Source organism: Phascolarctos cinereus, unplaced genomic scaffold (genome assembly GCF_003287225.1).
Source record: "Phascolarctos cinereus isolate Bilbo 61053 unplaced genomic scaffold, phaCin_HiC Scaffold_4;HRSCAF=312, whole genome shotgun sequence".
Lineage (NCBI taxonomy): Eukaryota > Metazoa > Chordata > Mammalia > Diprotodontia > Phascolarctidae > Phascolarctos > Phascolarctos cinereus.
The window spans coordinates 30,598,791-30,625,376 of record NW_027555847.1 but is presented as its reverse complement, the minus strand read 5'-3'; the positions used below and the strand labels follow the sequence as shown (position 1 = coordinate 30,625,376).

General features: G+C 44.0%; 1 protein-coding gene across 21 annotated transcripts in view; it reads left to right on the top strand.

Moving 5' to 3' along the window:
- The first annotated feature begins 462 nt into the window (after positions 1 to 462).
- The window catches only part of MAGI1 (membrane associated guanylate kinase, WW and PDZ domain containing 1), a 711,509-nt gene continuing 685,385 nt past the window's right edge, over positions 463 to 26,586 (top strand). For 4 of the 21 annotated variants that reach the window (XM_078152136.1, XM_020978990.2, XM_078152125.1 and 1 more), the window contains exon 1: positions 515 to 1,535. In XM_078152136.1, coding sequence (XP_078008262.1) covers positions 1,223 to 1,535 — 313 coding nt within the window. In that variant the 5' untranslated portion in view covers positions 515 to 1,222. Of the gene's footprint in view, positions 1,536 to 26,586 lie in introns of all 21 variants that reach the window. The other 17 variants (XM_078152126.1, XM_078152128.1, XM_078152123.1 and 14 more) reach the window with 11 other exon arrangements.

Here is a 26,586-nt window from a genome sequence, read left to right as displayed (position 1 = left end):
TTCGCGGAGTGCGTCTGGTCCTTCGCTGGTGGGGCAGAACAGTTGGCTCAGTCCTCCGTCGGGCCAGCCCTGCGCAGTCAGTCCCCACGCCTCCCCGGCTGGCCTCGGGGAGTCAGAGTCCAAGCGGGAAAGGGAGGGGCGGGCTGGGCCGGCTCCCTGACTGGCAGCCGGGTTGGCCACTGGCCAGGGGAGGTTAATAGGCTCAGGGTCGGCGTGCCTGCGCTCTGGATCCTGGTCTGCCTGTCCAGCGGCGCTGGGGACCCAAACCCCGGCCGCCGAGCCTGGCCCAGGCTAAACCCCATTCCAAATCCTGCAGGTACAAGAGAAAAAAAAAAGTTGAAATCAGACACTGAGCTGGGAAGTGGGGTGACGGGGGAAGGGGAAGGAAAACCACAAGCCCGTCTCGAAGTTGCTGGACCGAAGCATTAGAAGGGGGGGGTAGTTTGCGCTTGAGAATTGAGCGACTTTAGGACCCAGCGGGAAGAACTTTGGAATCTCCTCCGTAGGGAGGGGGCAGGGAAGGAGTTAGCGGCTCCAGGGCGCAGGCGCGCGCGTTTACTATCGCCGGTCGTGGAGCTCGGTGGGACGGAATAGAATGAAATGTAACAAAACAAGCTGAGCCTTTGTAGCTGTTTAAAGGGGCCGCGGTCCCTTCCCTCCCGCCTCCTTCCCCTCCGACGTGCCCTCCACTAGAGCCGGGCTCTGGGCTCTGGGGAAACTGGTCCAGCGAGACTGGCCCTTTCTGAAACCTACCTCGGGAGATAGCGCGACCGAGGAAAGCGTCCGCGAGGAAGACCACCGCACAGAGAGGCAAAAGAGAGGGAGAGGAGGGAGGTACCAGCCCGGAGTGGGCTGCGGTCCCTGGGCGCTCCGGGCCGGCTTGCGAAGCGTGGATCTCCCGGGACTGGAATGCAAACAAAGCTGGCCGCGGGCTGGGGCGGGAGCCCGGAGGCGCTGAGAAAGTTTGCCTAAGGATGGCTTGAGCTGGGGGAGGGCGAGCGGGCAAAGTTTCTTTCTTATGCTTCTGTCTTTGGGGGTGCCCTCTGGGGACATGCCCGTCCTGCGCCCCAGCTGATCTTCGGGGCCGGGGCTGGGGCTGTTGCTGTCTTGGGCCACCTGTTTCGCATTCCTGTGTATCTTCGGGTCCGCTCGCTGTGCGTGTGCACTCGCGTGTGGGTCGGGCGTGAGGGGGTGAGTGGACGCCACACGCGCGGCCAGCACCATGTCCAAAGTCATCCAGAAGAAGAATCACTGGACCACCAAGGTGCATCAGTGCACCCTGAGCCGGGGGCCCCAGGGCGAGCTGGGGCTGACCGTCCTGGGGGGAGCCGAGTACGGCGAGTTCCCCTACGTGGGCTCCGTGGAGCCGGACGCGGAGCTGGGGCTTGCCAGCGGCGGCGAGGGCAACAGTCTCAGCGAGGGCGAGTTGCTGCTGGAGGTGCACGGGGTTCGCGTGTCCGGCTTGCCCCGCTACGACGTGTTGGGAGTTATTCAGAGCTGCAAGGAGTCCGTCACCTTCAAGGCCGTCAGACCAGGTGAGAAGGAGGCGCCGCGGCTGTTGGTGGTGTTATGGCCACCCTCCCCCCCCATCCCCTACCTTTGGGAAGCAAACCTGGGGCTTCGAGCCCCTTCCCCCCCTCCCCTGGGAGTGACTCACACCTCCGGCTGCTCTCTTGCCCAGGGGGTAGAGAAGTGGAGCCTGACACCCTGCATCGGAGAAATCCAAGTTTTCACCAAGGTTTAGAGGGGCCTTACCCTGCCTGGAAGAAGTTGGCGGGGGTTGGCTGATGAGCTTGGCTGGGCTAAGCTGTTATCGTGCCCTAGGTCCGAGTTAGCAGCGAGGTGCTTCTCAGCCTTAGCTGAGGGGAAGCTGGGTAGGGATGCTGAGACCAGTGTACGTGATTCCCAGCAAAAAGTGGAACGGAGAGAAGGCGATCCCCCCCCCCATATGCGTGATCAGAACTGAAGGAGGGGGTACCATGTGTCCATCCTCACCTTCACTCCCCTTCAACTCCTTTCTGTCTCTCTGTGCCTTGACTACCCAACCTAGAATCCCCGGGTCCGGTGAGGGGTAGTTTAACTTCAGTTTTTATCCTGCCTCCCATCCCTTTAGCAGCACAGGACTGTGCCCAATAGTCCTGTTAGACCTTCTCCCCCACACCCCACACCCCACACCCCAGGTCTTTCCTTCTCATTACAGATTTCTCCAATGTGGGATGGGTTTCCAGGTGTTTCCCAATTCTATTTTCGATTATTTCTCTTTGGCATGTTTAAAAGCATTGTAAGTTAGAGCCCAAGGATCTTATCTCTTGGGGGAAGTGAGGATTGAAAGGAGATCTATGTGTGTTTCTGGGGAGGTCAGGTGGAGGTGGTTTGATGGAGAATGTCAGTGACCCTTTGAAAGGTTGGCAAAGGGGGTTTTAGTACCTGGTGAGGGAGAGGGCTGAATGCCCTCTGGCTGCCCCTCAGTCAGCTTTTAAAGGGGCCCTGTTCTCAACTCACTGAGGACTGACGTTAAATTGCTTAAAAGGGGCCTAGCCTCAGGACTTGGTATTCAGTTTTTGGAGTTGGGGAAAAGCCATGCTCTCCAGAAGCTCGGAGGGGCATGACTGTGTAACTCTGAAAGGCAGCCAGCCACCAGACTCCTTTGGGATAAAACGCTGGAGGAGGTCGGATTCTACCAACCTTGATAAAAACTTCCCCCGTCTAGATGACAGCCTGCCTGGAAAGGGAAGGCAGGTTACAGAGCTGTCTGTGGAATGTATGCAAGGAAGGAAGAGCCTGGGCTGGGATGGGCAATTCCTCTTCTGTTTGAAAGAGGGTTTATCCAGATGAAGGGAGTGGCTGGGGAGGGATCTTTGCTGCCTATTTTCCTCCGATTTTTGAGAGAAAACCCTGCTATGCATAAAGACTCCCCCCCCCCATCCATGCTTTAGTATATCCCCCTGCAGACCTGGTTAAAACAGATTTTCCTACTTTCAGAGATGCAGAAGGCTTTGAGTGCCAGGAAAATGTTCCCTAGGGGAGTTATCCAGGTTATTAGAGTTAGAGGAAGTTTTGAAGGAAGGGCTGGATCACTGCATTTAACTGACACCTGTAGGTCCAAATGAGTGGGTAGCCATCACCTGGAGGTGATTGGGTTAAAGGGAAAGGTGAACTCTCTCTTTGAGTCTCTGGCTTGGGGGCCCCAACTCCAGATCTCATCCTTACTTTGCAGGTTGCTGTGTCAGTCTTTGTGTGCATTCACAGATGCCCTGGGAGCAGAATCCCCTTGAGGGCCTTTCTCCCTATCCTGGAGTATTTCAGGTTGATAGCAACTGTCTGTTACTGGAGGTTGCCATAGGAAAGAGGTATCCAGGGCTATTTCTGAAGTTTGCCACGGTCACTTCCTAGGGTGACATTTTTTTGGTGGTGGTGGGGAGTGTAGGTGGGTGCTTTAGAATGAAGCTGTCTGCAGGGAAGCCTTGAAATCCAAGGCATTTGTGAAAGCTGGTGTTCATGCTATCTTTATGTAGGCAACAGAGTTGGCATAGCTGCCTCATTAAGGCATAAAGATGATTCTGAGTCAGAGCAGCAGTAACTGTAGGAACAGCCCATCGTCCTTTGCTGGCACACATCAAGGGAAAGCGTGACAGCACTGTAGCTCTGTGCCCTGGCTGACTGGCACGTGTTGGAGGCTAGCAGTGGGGTATCAGGGTCTCCTTGTGAAAAGGGGTGGGGGAAATCTGTTATTGGGATATCATTATGGATGCTGGAAAGACTTGAGAAGTCATCTGCAGTATTTCTGAGTAGAAAATATTTTATTTCTTTAGTAGTCAAGGGGAGATACTTAATGGACCAAAGCCTGGACAAGGTTGAGAGTAGCCTGGAGAGAAAAAAAATGCTAAAAGTGGACATTTGATAACGCTTAATTAATATCTAAGCAAATAGGGCAAAATAGAGAACTAGTGGGTTTGAAATTGGAGGGCCTGGGTGAGAATGCCCTATTTGCCACTTAGAACTGTGTGACCTTGAGCAAGTTACTTAATCTCTGTGGGCTTCTGATGCCTCATCTGTAAAATGGGGAGATGACCAGGAGGGGCCTTTCTAGCTTTAAATGCTAAGAAACTAGGAGTAGGGGAATTGAAGTTCCTTATTCCTTCCTCTTCTCATAATCTATTGGTTGTAATCAAGGGGAGTAATCCTGGTAGAGACTTTGCGGAGCTGCATAAGGAAAGAGGAAAACCCGTTCAATTAGAGTAAGTCATATTTCAGGAACAAGGTGAAAGAGAGGTTTCTGAGTCTTGTAATAACCATAAGCCTATAGATGGATCTTGGCCAGATCCTGAAACAGAGAAGGAGTGAGATATAAATTTAGACATAAATGTACATGTCTCTTCCAATAGAACATAAGCTTCTTTAGGGCAAAGATTATTTTCTTTTTGTCTTTCTATCCCCAGTACCTGGTAGGTGTTTAATAAATGCTTATTGGTTGAATGTCACATGGTACTGGGATGAAGGAAGCTGATGGCCAAGGAAGAGGAGTAAAGGTTTGGAAGGATGGTATCATTGACTTATGGAGTGTTAGAGCTGAAAGGAACTGTAGAATTCATCCCATTACAGCCCTCGTTCTATAAGGGAGGAAGCCAAGGCCTGGAGATGTGGCTGGAATCCCAGATTCTCAGTTGGAAGTGACCTCCCTGACCATACAGTCTAACCCACCTCTCACTGAGAACCCTCTCCACAGCATCACCAACACGTGCCCATCTAGAATGCGGCAGATGTCAGCTGAGCATCCCTTTCCTTTTTGTTTAGTTGTTTTAGTCACTTCCACCTCTTTGTGACCCCAGTGAGATTTTCTTGACAAAAGTGCTGGAGTGGTTTGTCATCGTTTTACAGGTGAGAAAAGTGACAGGGTCACATAACTAGTTAGTGTCTGGGCTGGATTTGAACTCAGGTCTTCCTGACTCCAGGCCTGGTACTCTACCTCACCAGGGCTACAAGGCAAGCTCACTGACCTATATTTTGTCCTCTCCCCTCCTCTTTTACATAGGCTGGGGGTGGAGGTGACTTGGCTAAGGTCACGCAGTCCCTACTCTACAGTTCCAGGATTACAGCCTAATCAAGGTCACCCGGAGCTACCACTAGCACCCATGTTTCCTGACAGCCCCCTCACTCTTCCATGCAGTTGGTCTGTAGATAACATCATCTTTATATATGATGGTTGTCCACATTATTGGCAGGTACAATCCCAGATTTAGCTCATTATGTTTAAGGGGGTGGGGCGGGCTGGTGGGACCAGATTAACACTGCTAATTCTTCTTTGCTTCACTTGACTGGCGATTAATTATCCCTCCTTGTGTATGCACTAGCCCTGGGATGGGAGTCCATGTAGATCCCCCCAGGGTAGCACGTGAAAGTTGGCCTGGGATTTAGCATTTTTTATGACTAATATCTAAGATGGGTAATTCATATGTGCTCATTGAGAACTGCAGTTATGAGAGAAGATGAGCTGGATTCTTGACCTAGAGATCTGCATAGTAGACAGTCTAGAAAACTCTTGAGGCTGGTGTGGCTGCATGGTGCCATGGAGAGAATGTGCTAGACTGGCAAGAGACCTGGGTTTGAGTTCTGCCTCTTAGATTGTAGGATCATAAGTTATGTGTCAAATTAGACTGAAGCCATCTAGTGCCACTCCTTCATTTTATGGATTAGGAAATAGACCCACAGAGGTGAAGGGACTTGTCCAAGATGATACAGCTAGTGAGCATCAGAGGGAAGATTTGAATCCAGGTCCTTTGCCTCTAGGATTTGTAGTCTTTCCTTGATACCATGTTCCTTTTTTTTTTTAAGCATGGATTGTAGGTGAAGGCCTGAAAGGGACTGTACAGGCCAAATCCAACCTTCTCATTTTATAGATGGAAATTGAGGTGAACTGATTTGGCCAGTGTCATAGAGATGATAAGTGGCAAAGCTGGTGTTCAGATACATATCATCAAACTGTCTGCCCATTGGACTGCACTGCCTTTGTTGGCTTCAAGAGAGTTCCTTTGCCTCCACGAGTCTATTTGTTCATCTTCCAAAGGATGAACTAGCTTGGAAGATCAGGAAGGTTCTTTCTAGCTTACGTTCTAGAATTTGTGTGGATGCCAAGAAAAATCCCCAAGCCCACAAATCCCCAAATAAATCCTAGACTTTTTTTAAAAAAAAATACTTAGAGAGCTGCGTGATAGTAGATTCCCTGAATGGTACTGTGTGGTTACCTATTTTCCCAGGTGACTTTGTGGTTTTACAAAGTATACAGGAACTGAAACTACCCTCCTGGGTGAAGTTCAGAATAAGCATATTCAACACACAGAAGAAAACTCTTCCTTTGCCTTGTATCTCAATTCAGAAAGTTTGACACACAAGGTTTTTTGTCCTATGTATTTATGTGGATAAAAAAACCCAGACATTGAAAAATATGACAGTATCTCCATAGGAAATCAGTTGTGTGTCTCACTTTAAATACCATGTCTCCCCCTCCCCCCATTTTCTTATGATCACCGAAAACTTATTTCAATGCTTATCCTGTTATTCCCCTGTTTTTTAATTAGTTCTTAAGTGCGTATTTTAGAAGCAAAACTAGCCCATTGATTTTCTTTGTTGTATCAATGGCTGCCTACTATTGGAGATGTTTCTTCACAGAATCATGGGTTTAGAGCTGGAAGTGACCTTAGAGGTCAGGTAGTCCAACTGCCTCATTCTGTAGAGGAGGAAAATGAGGTACAGAGAAGTTAAGTGACTTACCTAGGATCATACAAATTACTTCTGTAGATGTCTGAGTTGAGATTCAAACTCAGGTCTTCCAGACTCCAACCAAGTTCAGCACTCATTCCACTGAGCCATCCTGCTGCCTACTTCTCTTTCTGTCATTTTCCTAAGCTCTCTTTTGGGTGTTCAGTGTCCTGGTGATTTCTCCTTGTCCTTCATCAATACTTCTTCTCAGGAAAGGAAAAGCAGGATAATATAATAATAATAGTTGAATTTCTATGGCCCTTGAAGGTTTGGAGGGTACTTTATGTATGTTAACTTTGGATTCTCACACCTTCTTTGTGAGGTAGGCATCATTGTTATTTTGCCGTTTTATAGATGAACCTATTAAAGCCTCATGACAAGGTAACTTGGCTAATGAATGTCTGAGGGGAGATTTGAATACAGCACTCTATCCACTATGCCACAAGGGACCTGGATTCAAATTTTGCTCTGATTGAAGGCTCAGTTTCCTTTAGAAAATGTGGCTCATAATACCTGCTATGTGGCTCTAATGAAATAATGTTGCTAAAGAGCTTTGCCCACTTTAAATAGTGGTAGCATTTGGCTTTTTAATTTATTTATCTGTTTCACTATGTATGCCTATATGTACATATCTATGTATGTATATATGTACGTATGTACACACACACCCCTGATTTCAATGGTATGGGGAATTCACAGTGATCATACTCACTATACTCTCTACCAAAGTGGATGAGCACTTTCTCTGATGTCAGGAAAGCTTGAAGGCAAAAGGATAAGGGGATGGCAGAGGATGAGATGGACAGATAGTGTCATGGAAACAATAAACAGGAACTTGGACAGTCTTTAGGAAATAGTGGATGATAGAAGAGCCTGGTGTGCTGGGGTCACAAAGTATCGGACATGACGGAACCACAACAAAAAGTCTTAGAATGTTGTCTGGGACACAGGGGGTATGACTTATCCAGGGTCACCCTGCCATGATGTGTCAGAACCTTGGTCTTTCCAGCACTAAGGCCTGCTCTCTATCCATTGAGCCATACTGCCTCTTTTTGTCTTCATATCCCTAGAGGGTCAATCATGGTAGAGTGGGTAGAGAGCTGGCCTGAGAGTCAGGAAGACCTGAGTTCAAGTCCTGCCTCTAATATCTAACTGGCTGAGTGACCTCGGGCAATTAATTCTCCTAATCCCTCCGTGCCATAAGAACATTCATAACTTGCAGAACTGGTGCCAGCCTGAAAAAGCCTGAAACCTTAGGTCCTTGTCATTAGGCATAGAGAGGCAGGGAGGTGTTCTCAGGACTTGGGGCACTTTCCTCCTTAAAACAGACTCTTGTCTATGACATTGGTGTGAATTTCTAACTGGTGTAATTCACGTGCCATTGGATTCTCTGTACTCTTCTTCCCACTCTTATGCCCCCCCCTTATTTCTGAACAGATTTTTCCCTCCTGAGCTAAATTTTCTCAGATCAATCTGTTTGTAGTTATTTGTGATGCCAAAAGATCAGTTTCTCCTGAGCACTATTTTTGATCTCTCTTAAGGCAACTACAACTTGAAAGAAATACTAGGTACCAAGGCAGGCAACCTGGGTTTCACTGTAGTTTATAATGTACTATTTATCATAGGCTGTGATTTTTTTTTTTTCTGAAAAAATGTTAACTTGACCTTATGGTGAAACTGTGATATTGTTGGCTATGGTATCTTCTGTCATCCATTACACAGCCAGTTACAAATGCCAGAATTGATTATATGCGCCAATGAGAGCGTAAACCACCGCCTCACAGGGCTGTATGTGAAATTGTTCTGACATCTCTACCACAGGCAGGATGCTGCCTTCTCAACTAGCTTTATCTAATGGAAAACCTCACCCTTTAAAAAGTTGGTGTGTCCATTTGAGAGAGAAGAGTGTGTGTGTGTGTGTGTGTGTGTGTGTGTGTGTGTATAATCTATGTACCAATTTTATGTATGTTAAGATGACAAATTATAGAATGATAGATCTATTGCTGGAAGGGTCCTCAGAGGCCAGCTGGCCTAACCCACCCATTTTACAGATGAGAAAACTTAATACTAAGGAGACTAAAACGGTCAGCTTTTCTGAGGGCTGATGTTAATGTCTTGATATGTTGGACATTGCGTCAGCTGCTGATTTATTTATTATTATTATTATTATTATTATTTTATTATGAATCCTAAAGCCTTACTGAAATGTTGTTCTCAATTTCTGTGCCATGGGCCTACTTTATGTGTAGAAATTGCCTTGAAATGAGGTCCTTTTTATACTCCATTAATCCTAAGGCTAAGGCACACCTGCTTATCTTGCAGGCAGCTAATGTAATAGAACCCCCATTATCCTAGAGTCTTTGCCTGTGGGCACAGATTTAGAGGGTGCTGCCACCTCTTAAAGTCCTTTAGCTGCATAGAAACATGAGTTAGTTGCTAGTTAACAGATTCCTGTTAACTAAAATGGGAAGCTATCACCTTGAAAGCCAAGATGAGTCACAACTCAGCTATCTCCCTGGCTAACGTCCTACCTTCACTGAAGACAACTGCCTGCTGTCTGTCCCAGGCAAAGTTTGTGGGACTAGCCTCAGGTGCAATTCTTTATTATGACTTCAGTCAAGGGACCATCATTCTCATCCTGGTTCTATCACAAACTTTGAGCTTCTGCCTTCTTTATCTCATTCATTCTCCTTGATTCTAAAGAGAGCAGGTCGGACTTCATAAACCACCGTGTCCCAATCAGCTTGGAAATTCTATGAAAATGGAAAATCACTGAATTCTGGGGAGTGAGCAATGTTTATATGGATTTTTAAAAGTCCCTCTCTCTTCCTATTTTGTTCTTGAACTTTTAAATTCTTACAGAAAATGAAGGAAATTAAATTAAAAATCAAATTGAAGTATATACCCATTTCCAAGTAACTTATCTTTTTTTTTTTAAATAGATTCTAGTAAATGTAAAAATGGGCACCTAGGTAGATAGGGTGCCTGGCCTGGAGTCAGGAAGATTCATCTTCTTGAGTTCAAATCCAGCTTCAGACAATTAACTAGCTGTGTGACCCTGGGCAAGTCACTTCATTTTGCCTCAGTTTCCTCATCTGTCAAATGAGTTAGAGAAGGAAATGCTAAACCACTCCAGCATCTTTGTCAAGAAAACCCCAAATGCGGTCATGAAGAGTTGGACATGGCTGAGACAACTGAACAACAACAAAACGTAAAAATGTTGACATCATATTGGTGAAAGGGGAACCCAAGTTGGTGGATCCATTGAATCGCATTAATACTGAATTAATTAATACTTAGTGGTTTTGGAGTCAGTGGATCTGGGTTCAAACTAACTTCTGCTACTTATTGCCTAAGTGACCTTGGGCAATTCGCTGAAAGTATCAAGGACTCCCGTTTTCTCATCCACAAAATGAAGGGTTGGACTCAGTGGCGTCTAACGACCCTTCCAGCTCTAAATCGTGATCCATACAACATAATTGGAAAATTAGAAGTATGTCCTTGTTCTGGGTCTTTGTTGTATTTATAAAGTAGCTATTAGGTAACCTCGAGGGGAAGACACTAGCAGCTGGGGGGCCTGGGAAGGCTTTCTGTACAAGGTACCACTTGTGCTGAGACTTGAAGGAAGCCAAGGATGCCAGCCATCAGAGGTGAGGAGGGCCAGTCAGCATTTTAATTTAGAATTCTTACCAAGACTCTTGATTTGGAGGTCCAACTCTCTTCTTACTCTGATGCTGCTGCCTCTATTCAAGGGCTCAGCCTGGAACCCAGATCTGGCACTCAGTCTAGTGCCCTTTCTCCTAACCATGCTGACGAATCTAATCAACACTACTGTGTGTGTGTGTGTGTGTGTGTGTGTGTGTGTGAAAGCCTGGGAGTTTGAAGATCTGGGCCCATGGGGGATGAAGCAGCTCAGCTGATCACACCAGTAATGCGTGTGGTATGCCAGTAATGTGCAGTTTGTTCTAAAGGCTTACCAGTGATAACAGTTCTGTGGAGTGTACGTGTGGAATCTATAGGGAGCCCCTTTCAAGTTCCAGAGTGTAGCTGTTGGAGAAGTCTTCTGGGCATGCCATCAGCTGAGAGCCTAGACCTTTCTGTTTCTATCTCCAGGAAGATTAGAATGAGTTACCTAAGACCATTGCATTGTCTGGGTGAGCGTTACCACCCTGATGTTATTATAATGGGAAGCATATCTTATCTTCTTACAATGAGGGGAATCTTTCAGCCTGTCATGAGATTAGAGCCAATCTAAGCTGTCTCTCCCTATATGGACAGCAGGACCATGGTGCAATAGAGGACAATTACCATGTAATTATAAGCAATGTTTCAAAATTATTGCTGCTCAAGATGTCAGCAGCCTTAATGTTCTGTATTTTTCTAAAAAAAGGCCTGTGGATTTCAGCTTCAGAGGCAGTATAATACAGGGGAAAAAGTCCTTGAGTTTGGCGTTGGAGAGCTTGGGGTATGCTCTAAATCTATGAGGTAACAAGGTAGATATAGTACTATGCCTGAGTTAGGAAGATCTGAGTTCACATCTAGCCTTATATATTTACTCGCTTTGTGATCCTATGCAAGTCACTTAGCTATTATTTACCTCAGTTTCTTCATCTGTAAAATGAAGATAATAATAATAGTACCTACCTCCGAGGGTCATTGTGAGGATCAAATGAGATATTTGTCAAATCTTTGCAAACCTCAAAGTGTTATATAGACCTAAGCTATTATCTTCCTCTAAACATATTGACAGAATGTTTAGATGGTAGATTTTTGATGTGCTCAATGTGACCATACATGGATCCAAGCCCAATCTCTGCCCCTTCCTGTCTATGTAACCATGAGCCAAGTCCCTTTACATCTCTGAAACTCAGTTTCCATATCTATAAAATGGGGCTATAATACCTCCAGTACTTATTTCATTGTCAGTACATATGGTACATAGTACTTCACTTTTTTAATGCTCAACTGAGAAAATTTATCTGAAGTACTTTATAAACCTTAACGTAGCATTTAAAATGTCACTTGGTGGTATTATTCATTTTGTTCCCATCTTTTATTATTTATGAATATTTCATTCCTTTTATTGTATAGTCTGTGGAATTTAGATAGAAATGATCCTGGGATAAGTTGCTTTTCTAGTTTTTAAAAAGAAATTGTTTGGCAAATTATTGTATCAGGTGGCTACAAGATTACCCTTTACAGTTGAATAAAACTGTGGGGATGCCAGGAGCAGAGAGTATTCCAAGGATAATATGGACACCTCATCCTCTTCCCATAATATATCTATATCTATATCATCTATATCTATATCTATATCTATATCTATATCTATATCTATATCTATATCTATATCTATATCTATATCTATATCTATATCTATATCTATATCTATATCTATATCTATATCATCTGCATAATGTGAAATATTTATATATATACTTAAGGTATTATGTTAAGGTATGTATTAAGGTATTTATATATGTTTGAGGTAAATATATGTATGTATATTTAAGGGTTTTTTTTATCAGCTTAATTATAGTCAGACTAGTTTTTAAAAAAAAATTTCTCAACAGTTTCTTCCTTAAATTTTTCCTTTCCTTTTCCAACTTATGATTATGATTTTGCTGCTGACTGTGAAGGAGGTGTGTGTGTGTGTGTGTGTGTGTATGTGTATATGTGTGCGCTGCTAAAACAGGTTACTAGGGAGGTTGTGAAATTTCCTTACCCAGACAGATTTTAATTCATCCGCATGATGCTAATGCTCTTCCAGGAGGCAGGGATTAGATTTGTTTCTCCCCAGTGACGTGTTTGCAGAGCTTTCTCAGCTCCTATGTAGGTGCCTTGCATGTCTGTAGGAACCCCAGTCTTTTGATTAGATCAAAAGGGTCAGATTCTCTAAAGAGGCTGGGCTGGCTGCCTGGCTGTTCAGCATCCTGAACAATCTAATGAGCCAGAGGTTCCGGCCCCAGTCCCCGAGTCCTAAGGGGCATGGCCTGTGGGGCTAAGGGGTGTCCAGAGCATCGGGGAGGTCAGTAAGGAATGTCTTGGCTGGGGCCCCAGTCTTGGCTGACCTGCCGATGTCCCGATTCCCGTTCCTTAGCAAAAGCTATCAAGTCACTGAGAAGCCATCAGAATTAGAGGTAGTTAGGGGGCACAGAGGGTAGAATGTTGGACCTCGAGTTAGGAAGCCTGTAGTTCATATTTGGCCTTAGGAGCCAACTAGCTGTGTGACCCTGGGTAAGTCGTTTAACCTCTGCTTGCCTCAGCTTCCTTGGCTGTAGATGGAGGATAACAATAGTACCTAGTTCTTAGGGTTGTTGTAAGGTTCAAGTGAGAGAATATCTGTGACGTGTTTAGCTCAGTCTGGCACAGAGCAGGTGTGGTAGAGATGCTTATTCCCTCTCCTTCACCCGTAACTGCCTCCCTCCCCACATCGAGTACCAGTGGATATGCAGACTCCGGGCTCACTGTTTTGCCAGTGGTCAGAGTCAGACGTATCAGGGGACACACGGGAAAAGCAAGAACTTGGTACTCCTCTCCCTGCTTCCTGTGTTGCCTTATGATGGGGTACCTTATGTGCCCTCACAGCACAGAGTCAGGACGAGTTTGAATCCTGTCTCAGATGGTTATAAACCATGTTATCCCAAACAGGTTACTTAACTTCTCTCACACTAAGTTTACTCGTATGTAAAATGAAAGTGTCTTGTCTTACTAGGTTGTTTTCAGGATCAAATTTGATGTATGTGCATGTATAGAAATGCTGTAGTTAGATGGCACAGTGGATAGAGCATGGGTCTTGGCATCAGGAAGACTCATCCTCCTGAGCTCAAATCTGACCTTAGACACTTCCTAGCTGTGTGACCCTGGGCAAGTTACTTAATCCTGTTTGCCTTAGTGTCCTAATCTGTAAAATGAGCTGGAGAAGGAAAGGGAAAACCACTCCAGTATCTTTGCCAAGAAAACCCCTAATGGAGTCACAAAGAATTGGACATGACTGAAAAAATTACTGAACAACAAAAATGTATAGAGCTATATACAGACCCTGTATGTGTATATATGCATATGTACACATAGGTATACATATTTATATATGCAGAGTACTTTGCAAAACTTCTAGTGTTATATAAATGTGGGCAATTATGATGATTACTCTGAACCCAGAGGTAATACACAAGCTACATTGCCCTGGTTGTGCCCCCTAGCCACGATATAACAATAATATTCCTATATTATAATAATAATAGTTCCCATTTATATAGTTCTTTGAAGTTTGCAAAGTGTTTTACATATTTATCTTATTTGAAATTCTCAACCACCCTGTTAGGTAGGTGCTAGTATCATCCTTATTTTACAGAAATGACTTTCCCAAGGTCAAACAGCTAAAAAGGGGGCAGAATCAGCCCTTCTTGGGTCCAAGTACAGCATCCTAACCATGCCACCATGACATTTCTCATTGCTATTGGCTAAACAATGTAGCTGTCCAGAAATACTGGGCAACACCACCTCCTGGAGTACTTTCAGGCTTCCTGTGTCTATTCAGTCTTCACCTGGGAGCTTTCTTGAGACTGCATTCTTTTTAACTTGATGAAAAACTTGTTGGCTGAAATATCCATAACTTATTTTTAAGGCGCATTAAATATACACAGCCATATGTCTGACTTTTGTATAATGATTTAAGATGGGTGTCTGCCAGTGAATGTAACGTTTTGAACTGTAAAGAAAAACCCTGCATTGATTGGGCTGAGAACCTTAGAGGGCCTTATTTTGGTCAGAGGAGTGCTCTCCCTAAGGTCAATGCTTATATAACTTAGATAAGCAGGCCTAGGAATGCGTCTTCTCAGCCTGATTTCAATATGATCAGCATTTCACTACCTGGATTTCTGGCCAAGCTTCAGAAGGCACATCTGACAGGGAGGGCTTACTGACTTCCTCCTCCAGCTATCTATCAGCCTGTTTGCATCTCTGTGACTTGGTTAGGAATTCAAGACTTGAAACCAACTTGGTAAAAAAGAACTCTCTGGTGCCATAGAAAATGCACATCTTGGGTGTAGTTGTTGCCACTTTATTTTTTAAGCAGGAACATCTGAATTGAAGGGGTTAAAGTTCATTCCTTGCTGTCAGATAGTATCCATCATGTATCTTGGAGACGGCCCTTCAGAGTTACTCAGAAGGCAGAGTCTCCAGGACTCCAGATTCTGGAAAGAAAGTACAGGACATGCTTAGAAAGCAGCACTCCAGTCCTGACTGGAACTGGGGCACGTGCTCTTCACCCTAGGTGACACTGGAGAGCTGGAGGCAGCTGCCCCATTTTATTTATATTCGTATGTGCTTAGAAAAGCTCCTGGGCTTGTGACTTCTAGTCTAGACCTGGACGAGTGTTGAGTTCCAGCTGTGTTATTTCCATGCTGTTTGACCTTGTATAAAGCCCCAGGCTCCTCTGTAAAATGGGATAATAATACTGGTGCTACTCGTGTCAGAGTTATCATGGGGATCAAATGAGGTAGCGTGCAAATAATGTGCTTGGGCATACGCCAAAGTGTTACATAAATGGAAGTTGTTATGGTTTAGGAAAGCAACCAAGCATTTATTTATTAAGCACCTACTAAATGCCAGGCACTGTGCTAGTTACTGGGGAAACAAAAAGAAATGATATTGTATTTTATTTCTTTGTTTTTAGTTTTCAACATTCACTTCTATAAGATTTTGAATTCTAAACTTCCCTCCCCCCCGTTCCCCCTTTCCCAAAGGCCATGCAATCTGATATAGGCTATACGTGCACAATCATACTAAACATAGTTCTGCATTAGTCATGTTGTGAAGAGGAATTAGAACCAAAGAAGGAGGGGAAACCAAAACATGAGAAAGAAAGGAAAAAAAAGAGAAAGCAGCATGTTTCCATCTGCACTCAGACGCCATAGTTCTTTCTCTGGATGTGGATAGCATCTTCCATCATGAGTCCTTTGGAATTGCCTTAGATCCTTAGTATTGCTGAGAAGCGTCAAGTCCATTAAAAAAAAAAGTCTTCTCTTAGCTTTCAGTTTCCTCATGCTTCAAACAAAATGGTTGAACTCTCTGGTCTTTGAGGTCCCATCTAACCCTAAATCTATGATCTACTCAATACTCTAGAGGACTTTGTATATATCAGGAGACGGTAATATGGTACTCAGGCCATCCATCAGCTTCTCAGTCATTCTCCTTATTTTGACTAGCTCTACCACTTTCCTCATGTACATATATACTTAATGTTGGTTGCCTTTTGTGACTTGAAGGAAGGTTTGTTGTGAGCATGGTCCTTTGCAAACCTCAGTATACAACATGAATGAGAGGAGGAGGAGCAGAAGGAGGAGTGGTTTTTCATAACTATTCCATGTCCTTGTTCCACATCCTTATTGGTCATAGGCTATTGTCAATGTCCATCCAGTGTGCATCCTTCTAGTCATTTGGTTCTTTGTGTCAAGATGAATTTTGACTTTTCCAAGATCATAATATTTCATTTGTTCCACCCCTTGAGTATAACCAGGAAAAATGGCAGCACGCAACTTGGGGGGGGGTCATTGAAAGCACCATATAATTGCCCATGTAAGATGGAGCCCTCTCTTCTCTTCCTTTTCATCTTAACTTATGGACCCTACTCTTTAGTTGAAATTAATGTCTGCCCAAGGAGGCCTGAATGATAGACAAATTCATTGGACGCATCATATAACTGGATGTCAAGGCAATGAGTATTCTCCGCTTTGTTTTTCTAATTCAAATGATTGCTCTTATACCTTTTCCTTTGGTATAGATTTCTTTTCTTTTTCTTTTTTTTTTGAAGCAATTGAGATTAAGTGACTTTCCCAGGGTCATACTCCAGGGCTAGTGCTCTATCCACGGTGCCACCTAGATGCCCCTTGGCATAGATTTTACTGGCAAGCCTTTCAAATAACCTGTGAGGTCAGCTAGCTTAACGTGTACCTCTCCAGGAATCCCCTTGACAACATTGCTGAGAATTTACCTTTCTGATTCTGGCGATGCTGGTGGGAGTGGGAGAACCTATTGCCTCCTGAGGCAGCCTATTCTGCTCTTGGATAGTTCCAAAGAGTCCCAGAGCATCACACAGGCAAGAAGCCACAACAAACATTTATTAAGCCCTTGCTATATGCTAGACGCTGTGCTAAGTGCTGGGAATACACATATAAACAAAAACGCCTGCTCTCAAGAAGCTTATTTTCTAATGGGGGAAGTCAATACATAAAAGGGAGTTGAAAAGCATGGGAGAGAGGATTTGGAAAGGTGTCACTATGGAGATAGGGGAGTGAAGTCTGCAGAATCAGAAACACAGCAAGGAAGGGAATGAAATGTGTCTAGTCTGGGCCTATCTGCAAAGTGGAGGCTTCTGGAGGAGCTCACCAATGGGAGAATGGAACTAACATGGCGGAGGGGAAGTTCCAGGCTGAGAAGGCAGCTGAGTCCTGGTGGCAAAACCTAGAGAGGCAGAAACACAGCCAGGAAGGGACTGAACTGTGCAATTAGTCCACTGTTGTTTGCAAATAAAAGCATTTGAAGGCACTTCCCCTCAATAGCATGGCTCATCCATAGAATCTATTTGTGCCAGTGGCAAACACTCAGAGGAGACATCCATATCCCTTTTTAATCCCTCAATTTTTGCTCTCACTCTATAATCTATAGTTTTATTTTAAAATATATATATATATATATATTTATTGATGTCCTTTGACTTTCTATCAGAGCCATTTTTTTTCCAACCCTGCCCTCTAGGTTGAACCTTCCCTTGTGACAAAGAAAAATATACAGACCCATCTGAGAGAGAAACCTTGCCTCACATTGTATGCACCATTGTGTTCTGATAGTGTCTCACCTCTCTGTCTGAGGGAAGAGTCATGTTTCCTCATGTCTTCCCCAGAAGTTCTCTAGTTTCAGTGGATGTATGGGAGACTCCTTACTCAAGGAGAGCGTTGGAGGCTACATTGTATTTTGTCAAATGCTCTTTAAAGGGGAGACAAAACACCCATAGGCAATAAGTAGAGTGAGATCTTCTGTTCCCTACACCTTTAGCCATGTACTGCAGGGAAAGAACATCTGGGGGCAGCTAGGTGGCACAGTGGATAAAGCTCCAGCCTTGGAGTCAGGAAGACCTAAGTTCAAATCTGGCCTCAGGCACTTGACACTTACTAGCTGTGTGACCCTGGGCAAGTCACTTAACCCCAGTTGCCTCACTAAAAAAAAAGAAAAGAAAAAGAAAACATCTGTAAGAACACATGTAATGCATATATAAGCCATTGTCATAAACCTTTAATTGAGTCAGAAATCTTCCACATGACTGGGGAGTTGAGTTTCTTTCTTTCTGTAGAAGCATTGTCATTATCTTTTCCATCTTCCTTGTGTTTTCATACCCTTGGACACATCTCACGAAACAATCCTTGGGTACCTTTTAAAATGGCATCCCTTTGTGGATCGGTAAGCTCAGCCATCCTTTCTGGCTTCTCCCAAGACCCCGTGAAGTGGTGGAAAGAGAACAGGGCTCCTTGGGCTGAAGTCTCAACTCTGTCGTTCACTACCCATCTGATTTTGGGTCACTTGCTTAATCTCACAGGGCCTCGTTTTTCCTCTTTCGAAAATTGAGCAGGTTGAAGTCGGCAAGCTTCTCTCCATCCCACAAGTACCATTGTCACTTCTGAGCCCCACGTATCAGACCATGTGCATGGAAGAGCAAAATGGGGGCAATGGGGGTGGTTTGCCTCTTGCCGATGTGGAAAACAGATCGTTATAAAAACATCAGCAGGTCTGTTTCATTTCACACCTGTTTATTTCCTCCTTTCGAGTTTTACCTAAAAATGCCCCAGGGATGATCGGACTTGGCTGTATCTCAAACCAAGCTCATTTGGAAATGCCTTGGTAATCTAATCTGGTGCTAGGCTTGGCTGCCATGGTTCTTGTCAAGGACATTCAAGGTTTGCTGCCCGCAGCGGTTCTGGGATCTTTGGGCCTATTTGTTGTGGTCGCTGCTGGTGTAAATTCAGTGGCACATGGTAGGTGCCTAAAAAATGTTTGATTGGTTGAATTCAACCAGTATTTATTAGGGGTTTGCTGTGTACAAGACTCAGTGCCGTATACCAGAGATATAACAAAAAGGGCTGCAGGATTGAGCGGTTCATACACTGTTGCAAACTGCAGCACCTTCACACCTCAGCCCTTGGTCTCATGAGTTGCTCTGGCTAAAAGCCAGTTCATTCCTTGGTGTCTATCCATCTTTTGCGCTTCCCAACCAAACTAGGTTGGGCCTCCAAACCCTGACCCAGAGTCTCTCCCTATGGCTATTATTACCAAATCTTCCCAGCCTTGTAAGACTTGCTGGAGCTAATGTTCCACCGTCCTAGGCTCCCTTTCCCTCCACAGTCAATTATTCAACAAGCATTTATTAGCCACTTACTGTATGGCAGGCACATGGCGATGAAGTGTTGATTTTGTTTTGTAGAATGTTTATGGTGGCTCTGCCTAATTTAAATCTGGGACTGAAAGAGTCCTTTACTAGCCGGGTGGGGATAGGCCCATAGGGTTTTGGTTTGGATTGGGATTTATTTTGCCTCTTGTCTCAGTAGGGGAAAAAAAAAATAAAATTAAGCTACTTACTTCCTGTGTGACTTTGGACAAATCACAGAATTTCCCATGGGCCTCAGTTTTCTCATCTGTAAAAATGCTTCATTTGGATGACATGACTTTTGAGGGTGCTTATAGCATTAGATCTATGGTTCTTTGATAAAAGTTTTTGTAAAAACTGAAACTAAAGTGGCACAGCGGACAAACTGACGAATCTAGAATTGGAGGATCTGGGTTCAAATCCTGCCTGTGACACTCACTTACCTTCCCTGGGCCTCAGTTTTCTCACCTGTAAAATGACGAGATTGGACTCCATGACCTCCCAGTTGTTGTGGACAACCAGAGTGAACATTAAACTTTTCTAGGCATGGCCTGGTCCTTTGTTCCCTCTGCCCTGTATTAGCAGAGCAAAGCTTTTGTCAGTAGACTGTTGAAAACTCAAATTTGGTTTGGCTCTTGCATTTCAGAATTCCTTCCCTCTCACGCCTGGGGCATGCTTTTCATCTTGGGGTAGTATTCCAGTGTGTGTCCCTGGCTGCCTAGGTTGTTAAGAGTGTCCAGAAAGCTGTCGTGAGAACCCTTGAGTTAGCATGGAACTCGGCTTCTGACTATTGCTTAAAAGTACACAGGGATGGCATATGAGGGGGAAGCTTCCTTTGCATGGCATTTTCAGCCAGGTCACTTTTTAAGTTGGTGAGCTGCAGTTCTTTCAGAAGGATAAGAGTTGACTTTGCTGTGGCAAAAATCTGTGGCCAAGCAGGTTCATAATGTATATGGAAGCTTACTGAAACATGCACAGATCTCAGAACCCCAAGAACAGAGCTGGAAAGGACCCCAGAAATCATCTAGGCCAAAGTTCTCTTGTCAAGACTCCCAACTGGTGGTCACCCACTCAACCTCGGCTTGAAGATGTCCAAGGAGCAGGAACCCAGTGCTTCTCCTTCCACTTTTTGTAACATCTTGATCTAAAAGACAAAGCCAGGGCATAGAGAAGGCCACAGGATGCCTCAGAAGTGCTTACAGAGTTTTGTATTCTCCTAATTCTACGTATCGTGGGAAGGCAATCTCTGCTTGGCTTTTGATTGAGAGCTGTTCAGCGCACTCATATTGTGAATGAGAAAGAACATGGCCTGCGTTTTTAATGAAACATGAAATCGTTTCTGCCAGAAAAATCAGATTATGAAATGTTGAGTTCTATCCAGTAAAAGAATAATCCGGAGTTATTCTCAGCAAAATGACTCTTACTCCAAGACAAGACCAGTTGGGAAGAGCTTTGCTGGAGAGAAGTAGAAACAGGATCATCCATGGGAACGGTCCTCTGATTGGAGGGAGATTATCATGGGGTTTGGTGAAAACATCATGAGTCACCCTGTTGCTTGAGGCTTTTCTCTTTTAATCTAGTGAAGGCTTGGGAAGAAATATGGGGGCCTAAGTGGAGGAGCTAGTACAACTGCACAGTCAATGGCTGTGTTTCCTTGCCAGGAGAAGAAAGGTCATGAGTATTGATCAGACAAAGAGATCTGCAAGAGCTTTTTAGATTGTGGTTTGTTTTTAAATGCCCTGAAGACTGAGCAGGCCATCCAAAGCAAAGCAGGCTGGAATGGTGGCAACTCGTGACACCAAACACAGCCGTTGTGAAACATGAAGGGGGGCCCAACCCTCTGGCAACAGCCCATGTATCCCCAGAAAGCTTTTCACCCGAAGAAAGGATTCAGGTGAGTGGAACTACTTTGTTCTTCTTTCACTTTTCCCAGGAGGAGGAAAGCCAGTGGTTTAATACACACACACACACACACACACACACACACACACACACACACACACACACACAACACACATGTGTAAAACATGTACATGATATATAAAATGTACATGACACACACAAGCATATATGACACACACACAGATATATATATATACACACATAATTTTATTTATATAGCACTTTGAGGTTTACAAATCACTTTACAAGTATTATGTCATTTGATCCTCACAACAACTCTAGGAAGTAGAAAACTGAGACAAACAAGGTTAAGTGACTTGCTTTGGGTCACCCAAGCAGTAAATAACCACTGAGCCACCCAGCTGCCTCTAGCTGGAGAAGGGGATAGGGATGGGGCCAGACCTATGATTTCATTGGTATAATGAGATTAGTAATAGTTGAAATTTAGTTAGGGAAGTGTCATTTTCTATTTTGATGTTTCTATTTCCTTTTAAATGTCCCTATTCTACCCTAACTTAAAATATGCATAGAATATCATACACTGCTTTTATTAATCCGTGCTATTATTTTAATAAAGCATTTTCCTTTCATAGAAAAAGTATAATTGGCTCTATCTGATATTTCTTTTTCTCTCATTTAATTGTAGTGGATTAGAACTTAACTAGTGAGTCTCTGTACCTGTGAACAGCTGCCATTAATTAACCTGCTAACAGCTATCAGATAATCAAAAACCATTTATTAAACACCTACCATCTGTAAGGCACTGTGGGAGACACTGAGAGTACAAAGACAAAGGAAATAACAGTTCCTGCCCTCAAGGGTCTTACATTCTTTCTGCGTGTATATTAATATACAGACTGTGTACAAAACAGACCAGAATAGTTTTGAGAGGGAAGACAGTAACAACTGGGGGGATAAGAAGACGCTTAATTTAGATGTAATGTTGAACCAAGTCTTGAAATAAGTAACCCCAGTAAAAGATCGGATATGTGTAACCACAGTTAGTCCTTAGGAAGAAAACTGAGTCTCGAAAGTGCTGACCTTGCAGTATCAAGCCAATTTCTTAAGCCTGTGCCACCACCACATGTGTGAAGGGATTGTGATTTCTGTGGGTAGATAGCATGCCGTTTGAAGCACACTAGTTCTATAGGAAACAACAATAACCCCTCACCCAAATCAACAACTGTTAGGAGGCTTGAGCCTCCCAGCCCAATGCCCAGCCTTGACCGTTTTCCAGGGGATTTCATGTAAGTAACAGAAAAAGAAAAACACTTGGTTGTGTGTCCTGTGGAATACCATGGGTTTCTTACAAAAAAAAAAATTAAAAGTAATGACTTGAAGGCATTGGGAGCCCCGAAGGAAGGAACTTTATCATTTAAGACAATACAATTACAGAGGGCAAGGTTGGGTCACCAAGCCTTAGTGTCCTCTAAGCTTTCTTCATCTGAGTTACTTTGGTCCACGGATATTGAAGATGAAAATCTGGCATCTGGGGTGCTTTGGTTTTCCTTTGTATCCAACTTTAGCCTAATGCATGTTGTTATGATTATGGTGGTTGTTGAGATGTACTTAAAGTGGCCTTGTCCAGTCAAGGAGTATTTATTAATTACTCGCTATGTGCCAGGCACTATGCCAACCTTGCAGATTTGGCCCATCCATTATCAAATATGTGTCGAGGATTCTTGAAAATGCTTCCCAAAGTCTACCCTTTGGGATTTTTTCAACCCTTCTATCCTCTTCTGATGGAAGTGCCTCCTGGGAACCTCCATCTGAGGAAGTACCCATAACAACCGTGCACAGTCCTAATCCTGCTCACCCATAGACTCCGTGGCCTATTTTTCACTTTGTCCCCATGAGGTTACCCTATCCATCGGGCTTTTCAGCTCCCTTTTTGATGTGGTCTTCCCCTGTGCTTATATTTATGTCAGCACTGTGATACAGGCACAGTGCCTGCCATGCAGCAAGAGCTTAATAAGTGCTTTATTAATCTAATCTAAACCCTAGCTATACAGCTTCTAAGTCTTTGTAGTTATTGACCTTATTTCCTCGGACTATGTAAAGTCCTCTGGGTTGCTATTTAATTTTATTTTTTGTAAATCCATTCTCTTTTGGCAAGGCAATGAACTTCTTTTTTCAGGCCTCAAAGAGCTCCCTTTCCTTTACCCTAAAGAGATCCAAGAAAGAGGAAAAGGTGCCATAGGTACAAAAAATTTTGACGGTATCTCTTTATGTACTTATAAAGAACTGGAAAGTAAGGGGTGCTCATTAATTGGAAAAGTGGCTGAGCAAATTATGGTACACTATTGAGCTATAAGAAATAAAGAGATTGTTACAGAGAGGCCTGGGAAGACTTGTATAGACTGATACAGAGTGAAATGAGAAGAACCAGGGGGACAATTTATACTACATCATCACTATTGTAATAAATGAACAATTCTGGAGGACTTAAGAACTCTGATCAATTCAGTGATCAGCCAAGATTCAAAAGAAGTGATGAAGAAGAATGCCTCTTACCTCATTACAGAGAGGTGAGGAATGAACATGGAGGATGAGATGTGTTTTTTGGACACGATCAATATGAGAAGTTGTTTTGTTACCTTTTTTATTACAAGGTTTTCTTTTTCTTTTTTAAAAAGTGAATGGAGGGATATAGAAAGAAAAAAATGCATGAAACTAGAAAAATAGTATTTAATTTTTAAAAGTCCTCTTGGTCATTATCTACTCTGACTTTTGGTGTAATTTGCAATCAAAAATGACACTTTCAAGGCATCAAAGGTTGTTTATTGTTAATAACAACAATAATGTATTAATTGATACTAGAGGTCAGAGTTGTGAAAAAGCTATATTGTAAGTAGGGTTCCAAAAACCTGAGAAATGGCTGGGTCTGGGGAAACTTTTTAGCAAGTGGGTAGATTTGAAACAAGGGTACACCAGTTGGGGAGAGGAATCGGGGAAGTAATAATCGATGTTTATATCATGCTTTCTTCGTAACAACCCTACAAAGCAGGTAGAGATAATTAGCCATCAAGGTCTGTTGATGGGGCTGAAGGCTTGCCGGTCCACAATTAGATGAGCTCGTTAGTGTTGAAGGTAACGGGTCCTTTTATCTGTGTTCAAGGGAAAGTCCCGTGAGCTAACTGAAGACACTCCATTGGCATGGAGGGGATGGCAGAGTCATCAAGGGAAAGGAATGCCAAGACAGTATGCCAACCCTCTCATGATAGGGCTGAGACAAACACTTCCAAAGTAGGCCTGAGAACGGGACTAGATAAAATTGGGGATGACACCCGAGAGGTCTCAAGCCCATGGAAGGAGAGAGGGAACCTCTCATCATCTTTGCTCCCTGGTTTTTCTAAACTGTAGCATCAACCATCTAGAAAAGTACCAACAACAAAAAGAAAAGGACATGCAGGGTTTGGGGAGGGACACACACACACACACACACACACACACACACACACACACACACACACGAGAGTGAGAGAGATTACTTGAGACTGGAAGCTCAATTGAAGGAAATTGAATAAGAGGCTGGGTGCCCAGATTAGTCACAGTAATTCTATGGGCAGAGACCAACAAATCCTGGCCAAGTCAGCAGGTCAATTGACTGTGAAGAAGGCAGTTTTGACCTGAGGCCAAAGGGGGTGGACCTGATCTTGTGTTGTTGTAACTGGGTGGATCTTGGCTGGGACCACCGGCAGGAAAGAGACTTACCCCTCTCTATGGATCCGGAGAGCTAATGGAGAAAGTAACCTAAGCTGGTTGGCTTGTGAGGTAGGAAGGAGGAGAGGCTTTTGATGTAGGTTGGGTTAGCAAGAAAAGACAGTGACCCCTAAGGTTAGAGCCAGAGGAGAGGCCTGTTGACTAAAAAAAGGGGTGTAGACATGGAATTGCTGGAAGGAACCATATACCCAATTGACTTTAAGGAGAATGGACCTCTCTGGCTAGAAACTGTGATCAAAGACCATCATCTTGGGCAAAAGAAAGAACTCTCTTATTGAAAGAATTCTGGTCCAAGTTGTGATGCCAGTAACAGAGTAAAGCAGATGTTGTACAGTGGAAAGGACGTGGAGTTTGGAGTCGGAAAATGTGGGTTCAAACTCTAGCTCTTCCACGTATATCACTTAAACTCTTTGGTCCTCAGTTTCCTCATTTGTCAAATGAAAGGGGTGGGACTCTGGGACCCCTAAGCTCCCTTCCGGCTCAAGGACTATGAGCCCATGACCCCATGATATCAGGTCATTTCAGAATCTATGGGAATATTACCTCCACAGAGGGAGATGGGAAGCAGACATGGAGGCCAGAGTATGACTTCCATCCCATACCTGGGGAAACCAAAAGGCTTGGTCCCAGATGCTGTTCTTCTCTGCTGGTGACCTTCCTCTGCTGATCTTTCTGGCTCTGCTGCCTCAGCATTCCTGTAGGACTCAGCAGCTTGATGCTGTAAACCCAGGCCAAGCTGATTGAGCAACGGGAGATTACGTCTGCTTTGTGTAATTGGTAGAAATTATCCAGGCCCCAGAATTGCCCCCCTGGGTGCCATATACTGCTGTGGAAGCTGCTGGGGATGGGTACTGCTAAAGTAGAACGTGGGGAAAGGGTGTGATCCCTGTGAAATTTCTTCCTTGTTATTTCTGGCTGGAGGTAGCAGAAAATGAGCCAGGGTGCACATCAGAGGGGATGAGGAGGTTCCCTCTCCCCCATCATCTCCTACTGGTAAGCCTTAAAATCAGAGGCCTTTCCTGAACCTTTCTGGAGCTAATCTTGGTTCCTTTAGCCTCTCTGTAGATGCTTCAGCGTTAATGTCCTGATTCTTCACAAATATAAAGAGGGCAAGAAAAAGCTCAAAGGAATAAAGCACTTTGAAGAAAACTACTGAATTGCTGAATCCTTTCTTTAACTCTTCGTCAGATTCATTTGGATCTGAGATCTCATCAGTTTGGAGGGTTCCCTTCTGGAATAACTTAGTCCAGTCACCTATAAGTTTGCCACAGGGGCTACCCAGTAGATGTCAGGGAGAAATGAGGAAGACTTCCATTCCACTGGAGGGACATTTTGACATATTTGATGCAAATTTCTGTTATTGGATTTTCTATTCTTATCAACCTTTCTTCCTGTCATATTTTCCTTTGCCTGATTCTTTTTTTTTCTTTTTTCTGCTGAATATGGTTTCAAGTGAGGCAGTGTTGCACAGTGAATAGGGAGCTGGTCTATGGACCAGGCGGATCTGGGTTCAAGTTCTGCGTCGGGTACATACTGGCCAGCTGAGCGTGGAGACGTTTCTTGACCCTTAATGCTCTAAGAATAGAAAATACAGACAAAGTGTCCATCTGCATTGATTGAAGGAGTTTTCTCATCCTCATCCTACAGTAATGTAATCACAGGTCCAGTTCCCATCCTATGCAGTTTTAGAGAGGCCATCATTCTGCCCTCCCTTCTCCCTCTGCCCTTCTCCTCTTCTTCCTTATATTTTCCTGACTGTTAGCCTGCCTCCCACAGACCTGGAGATG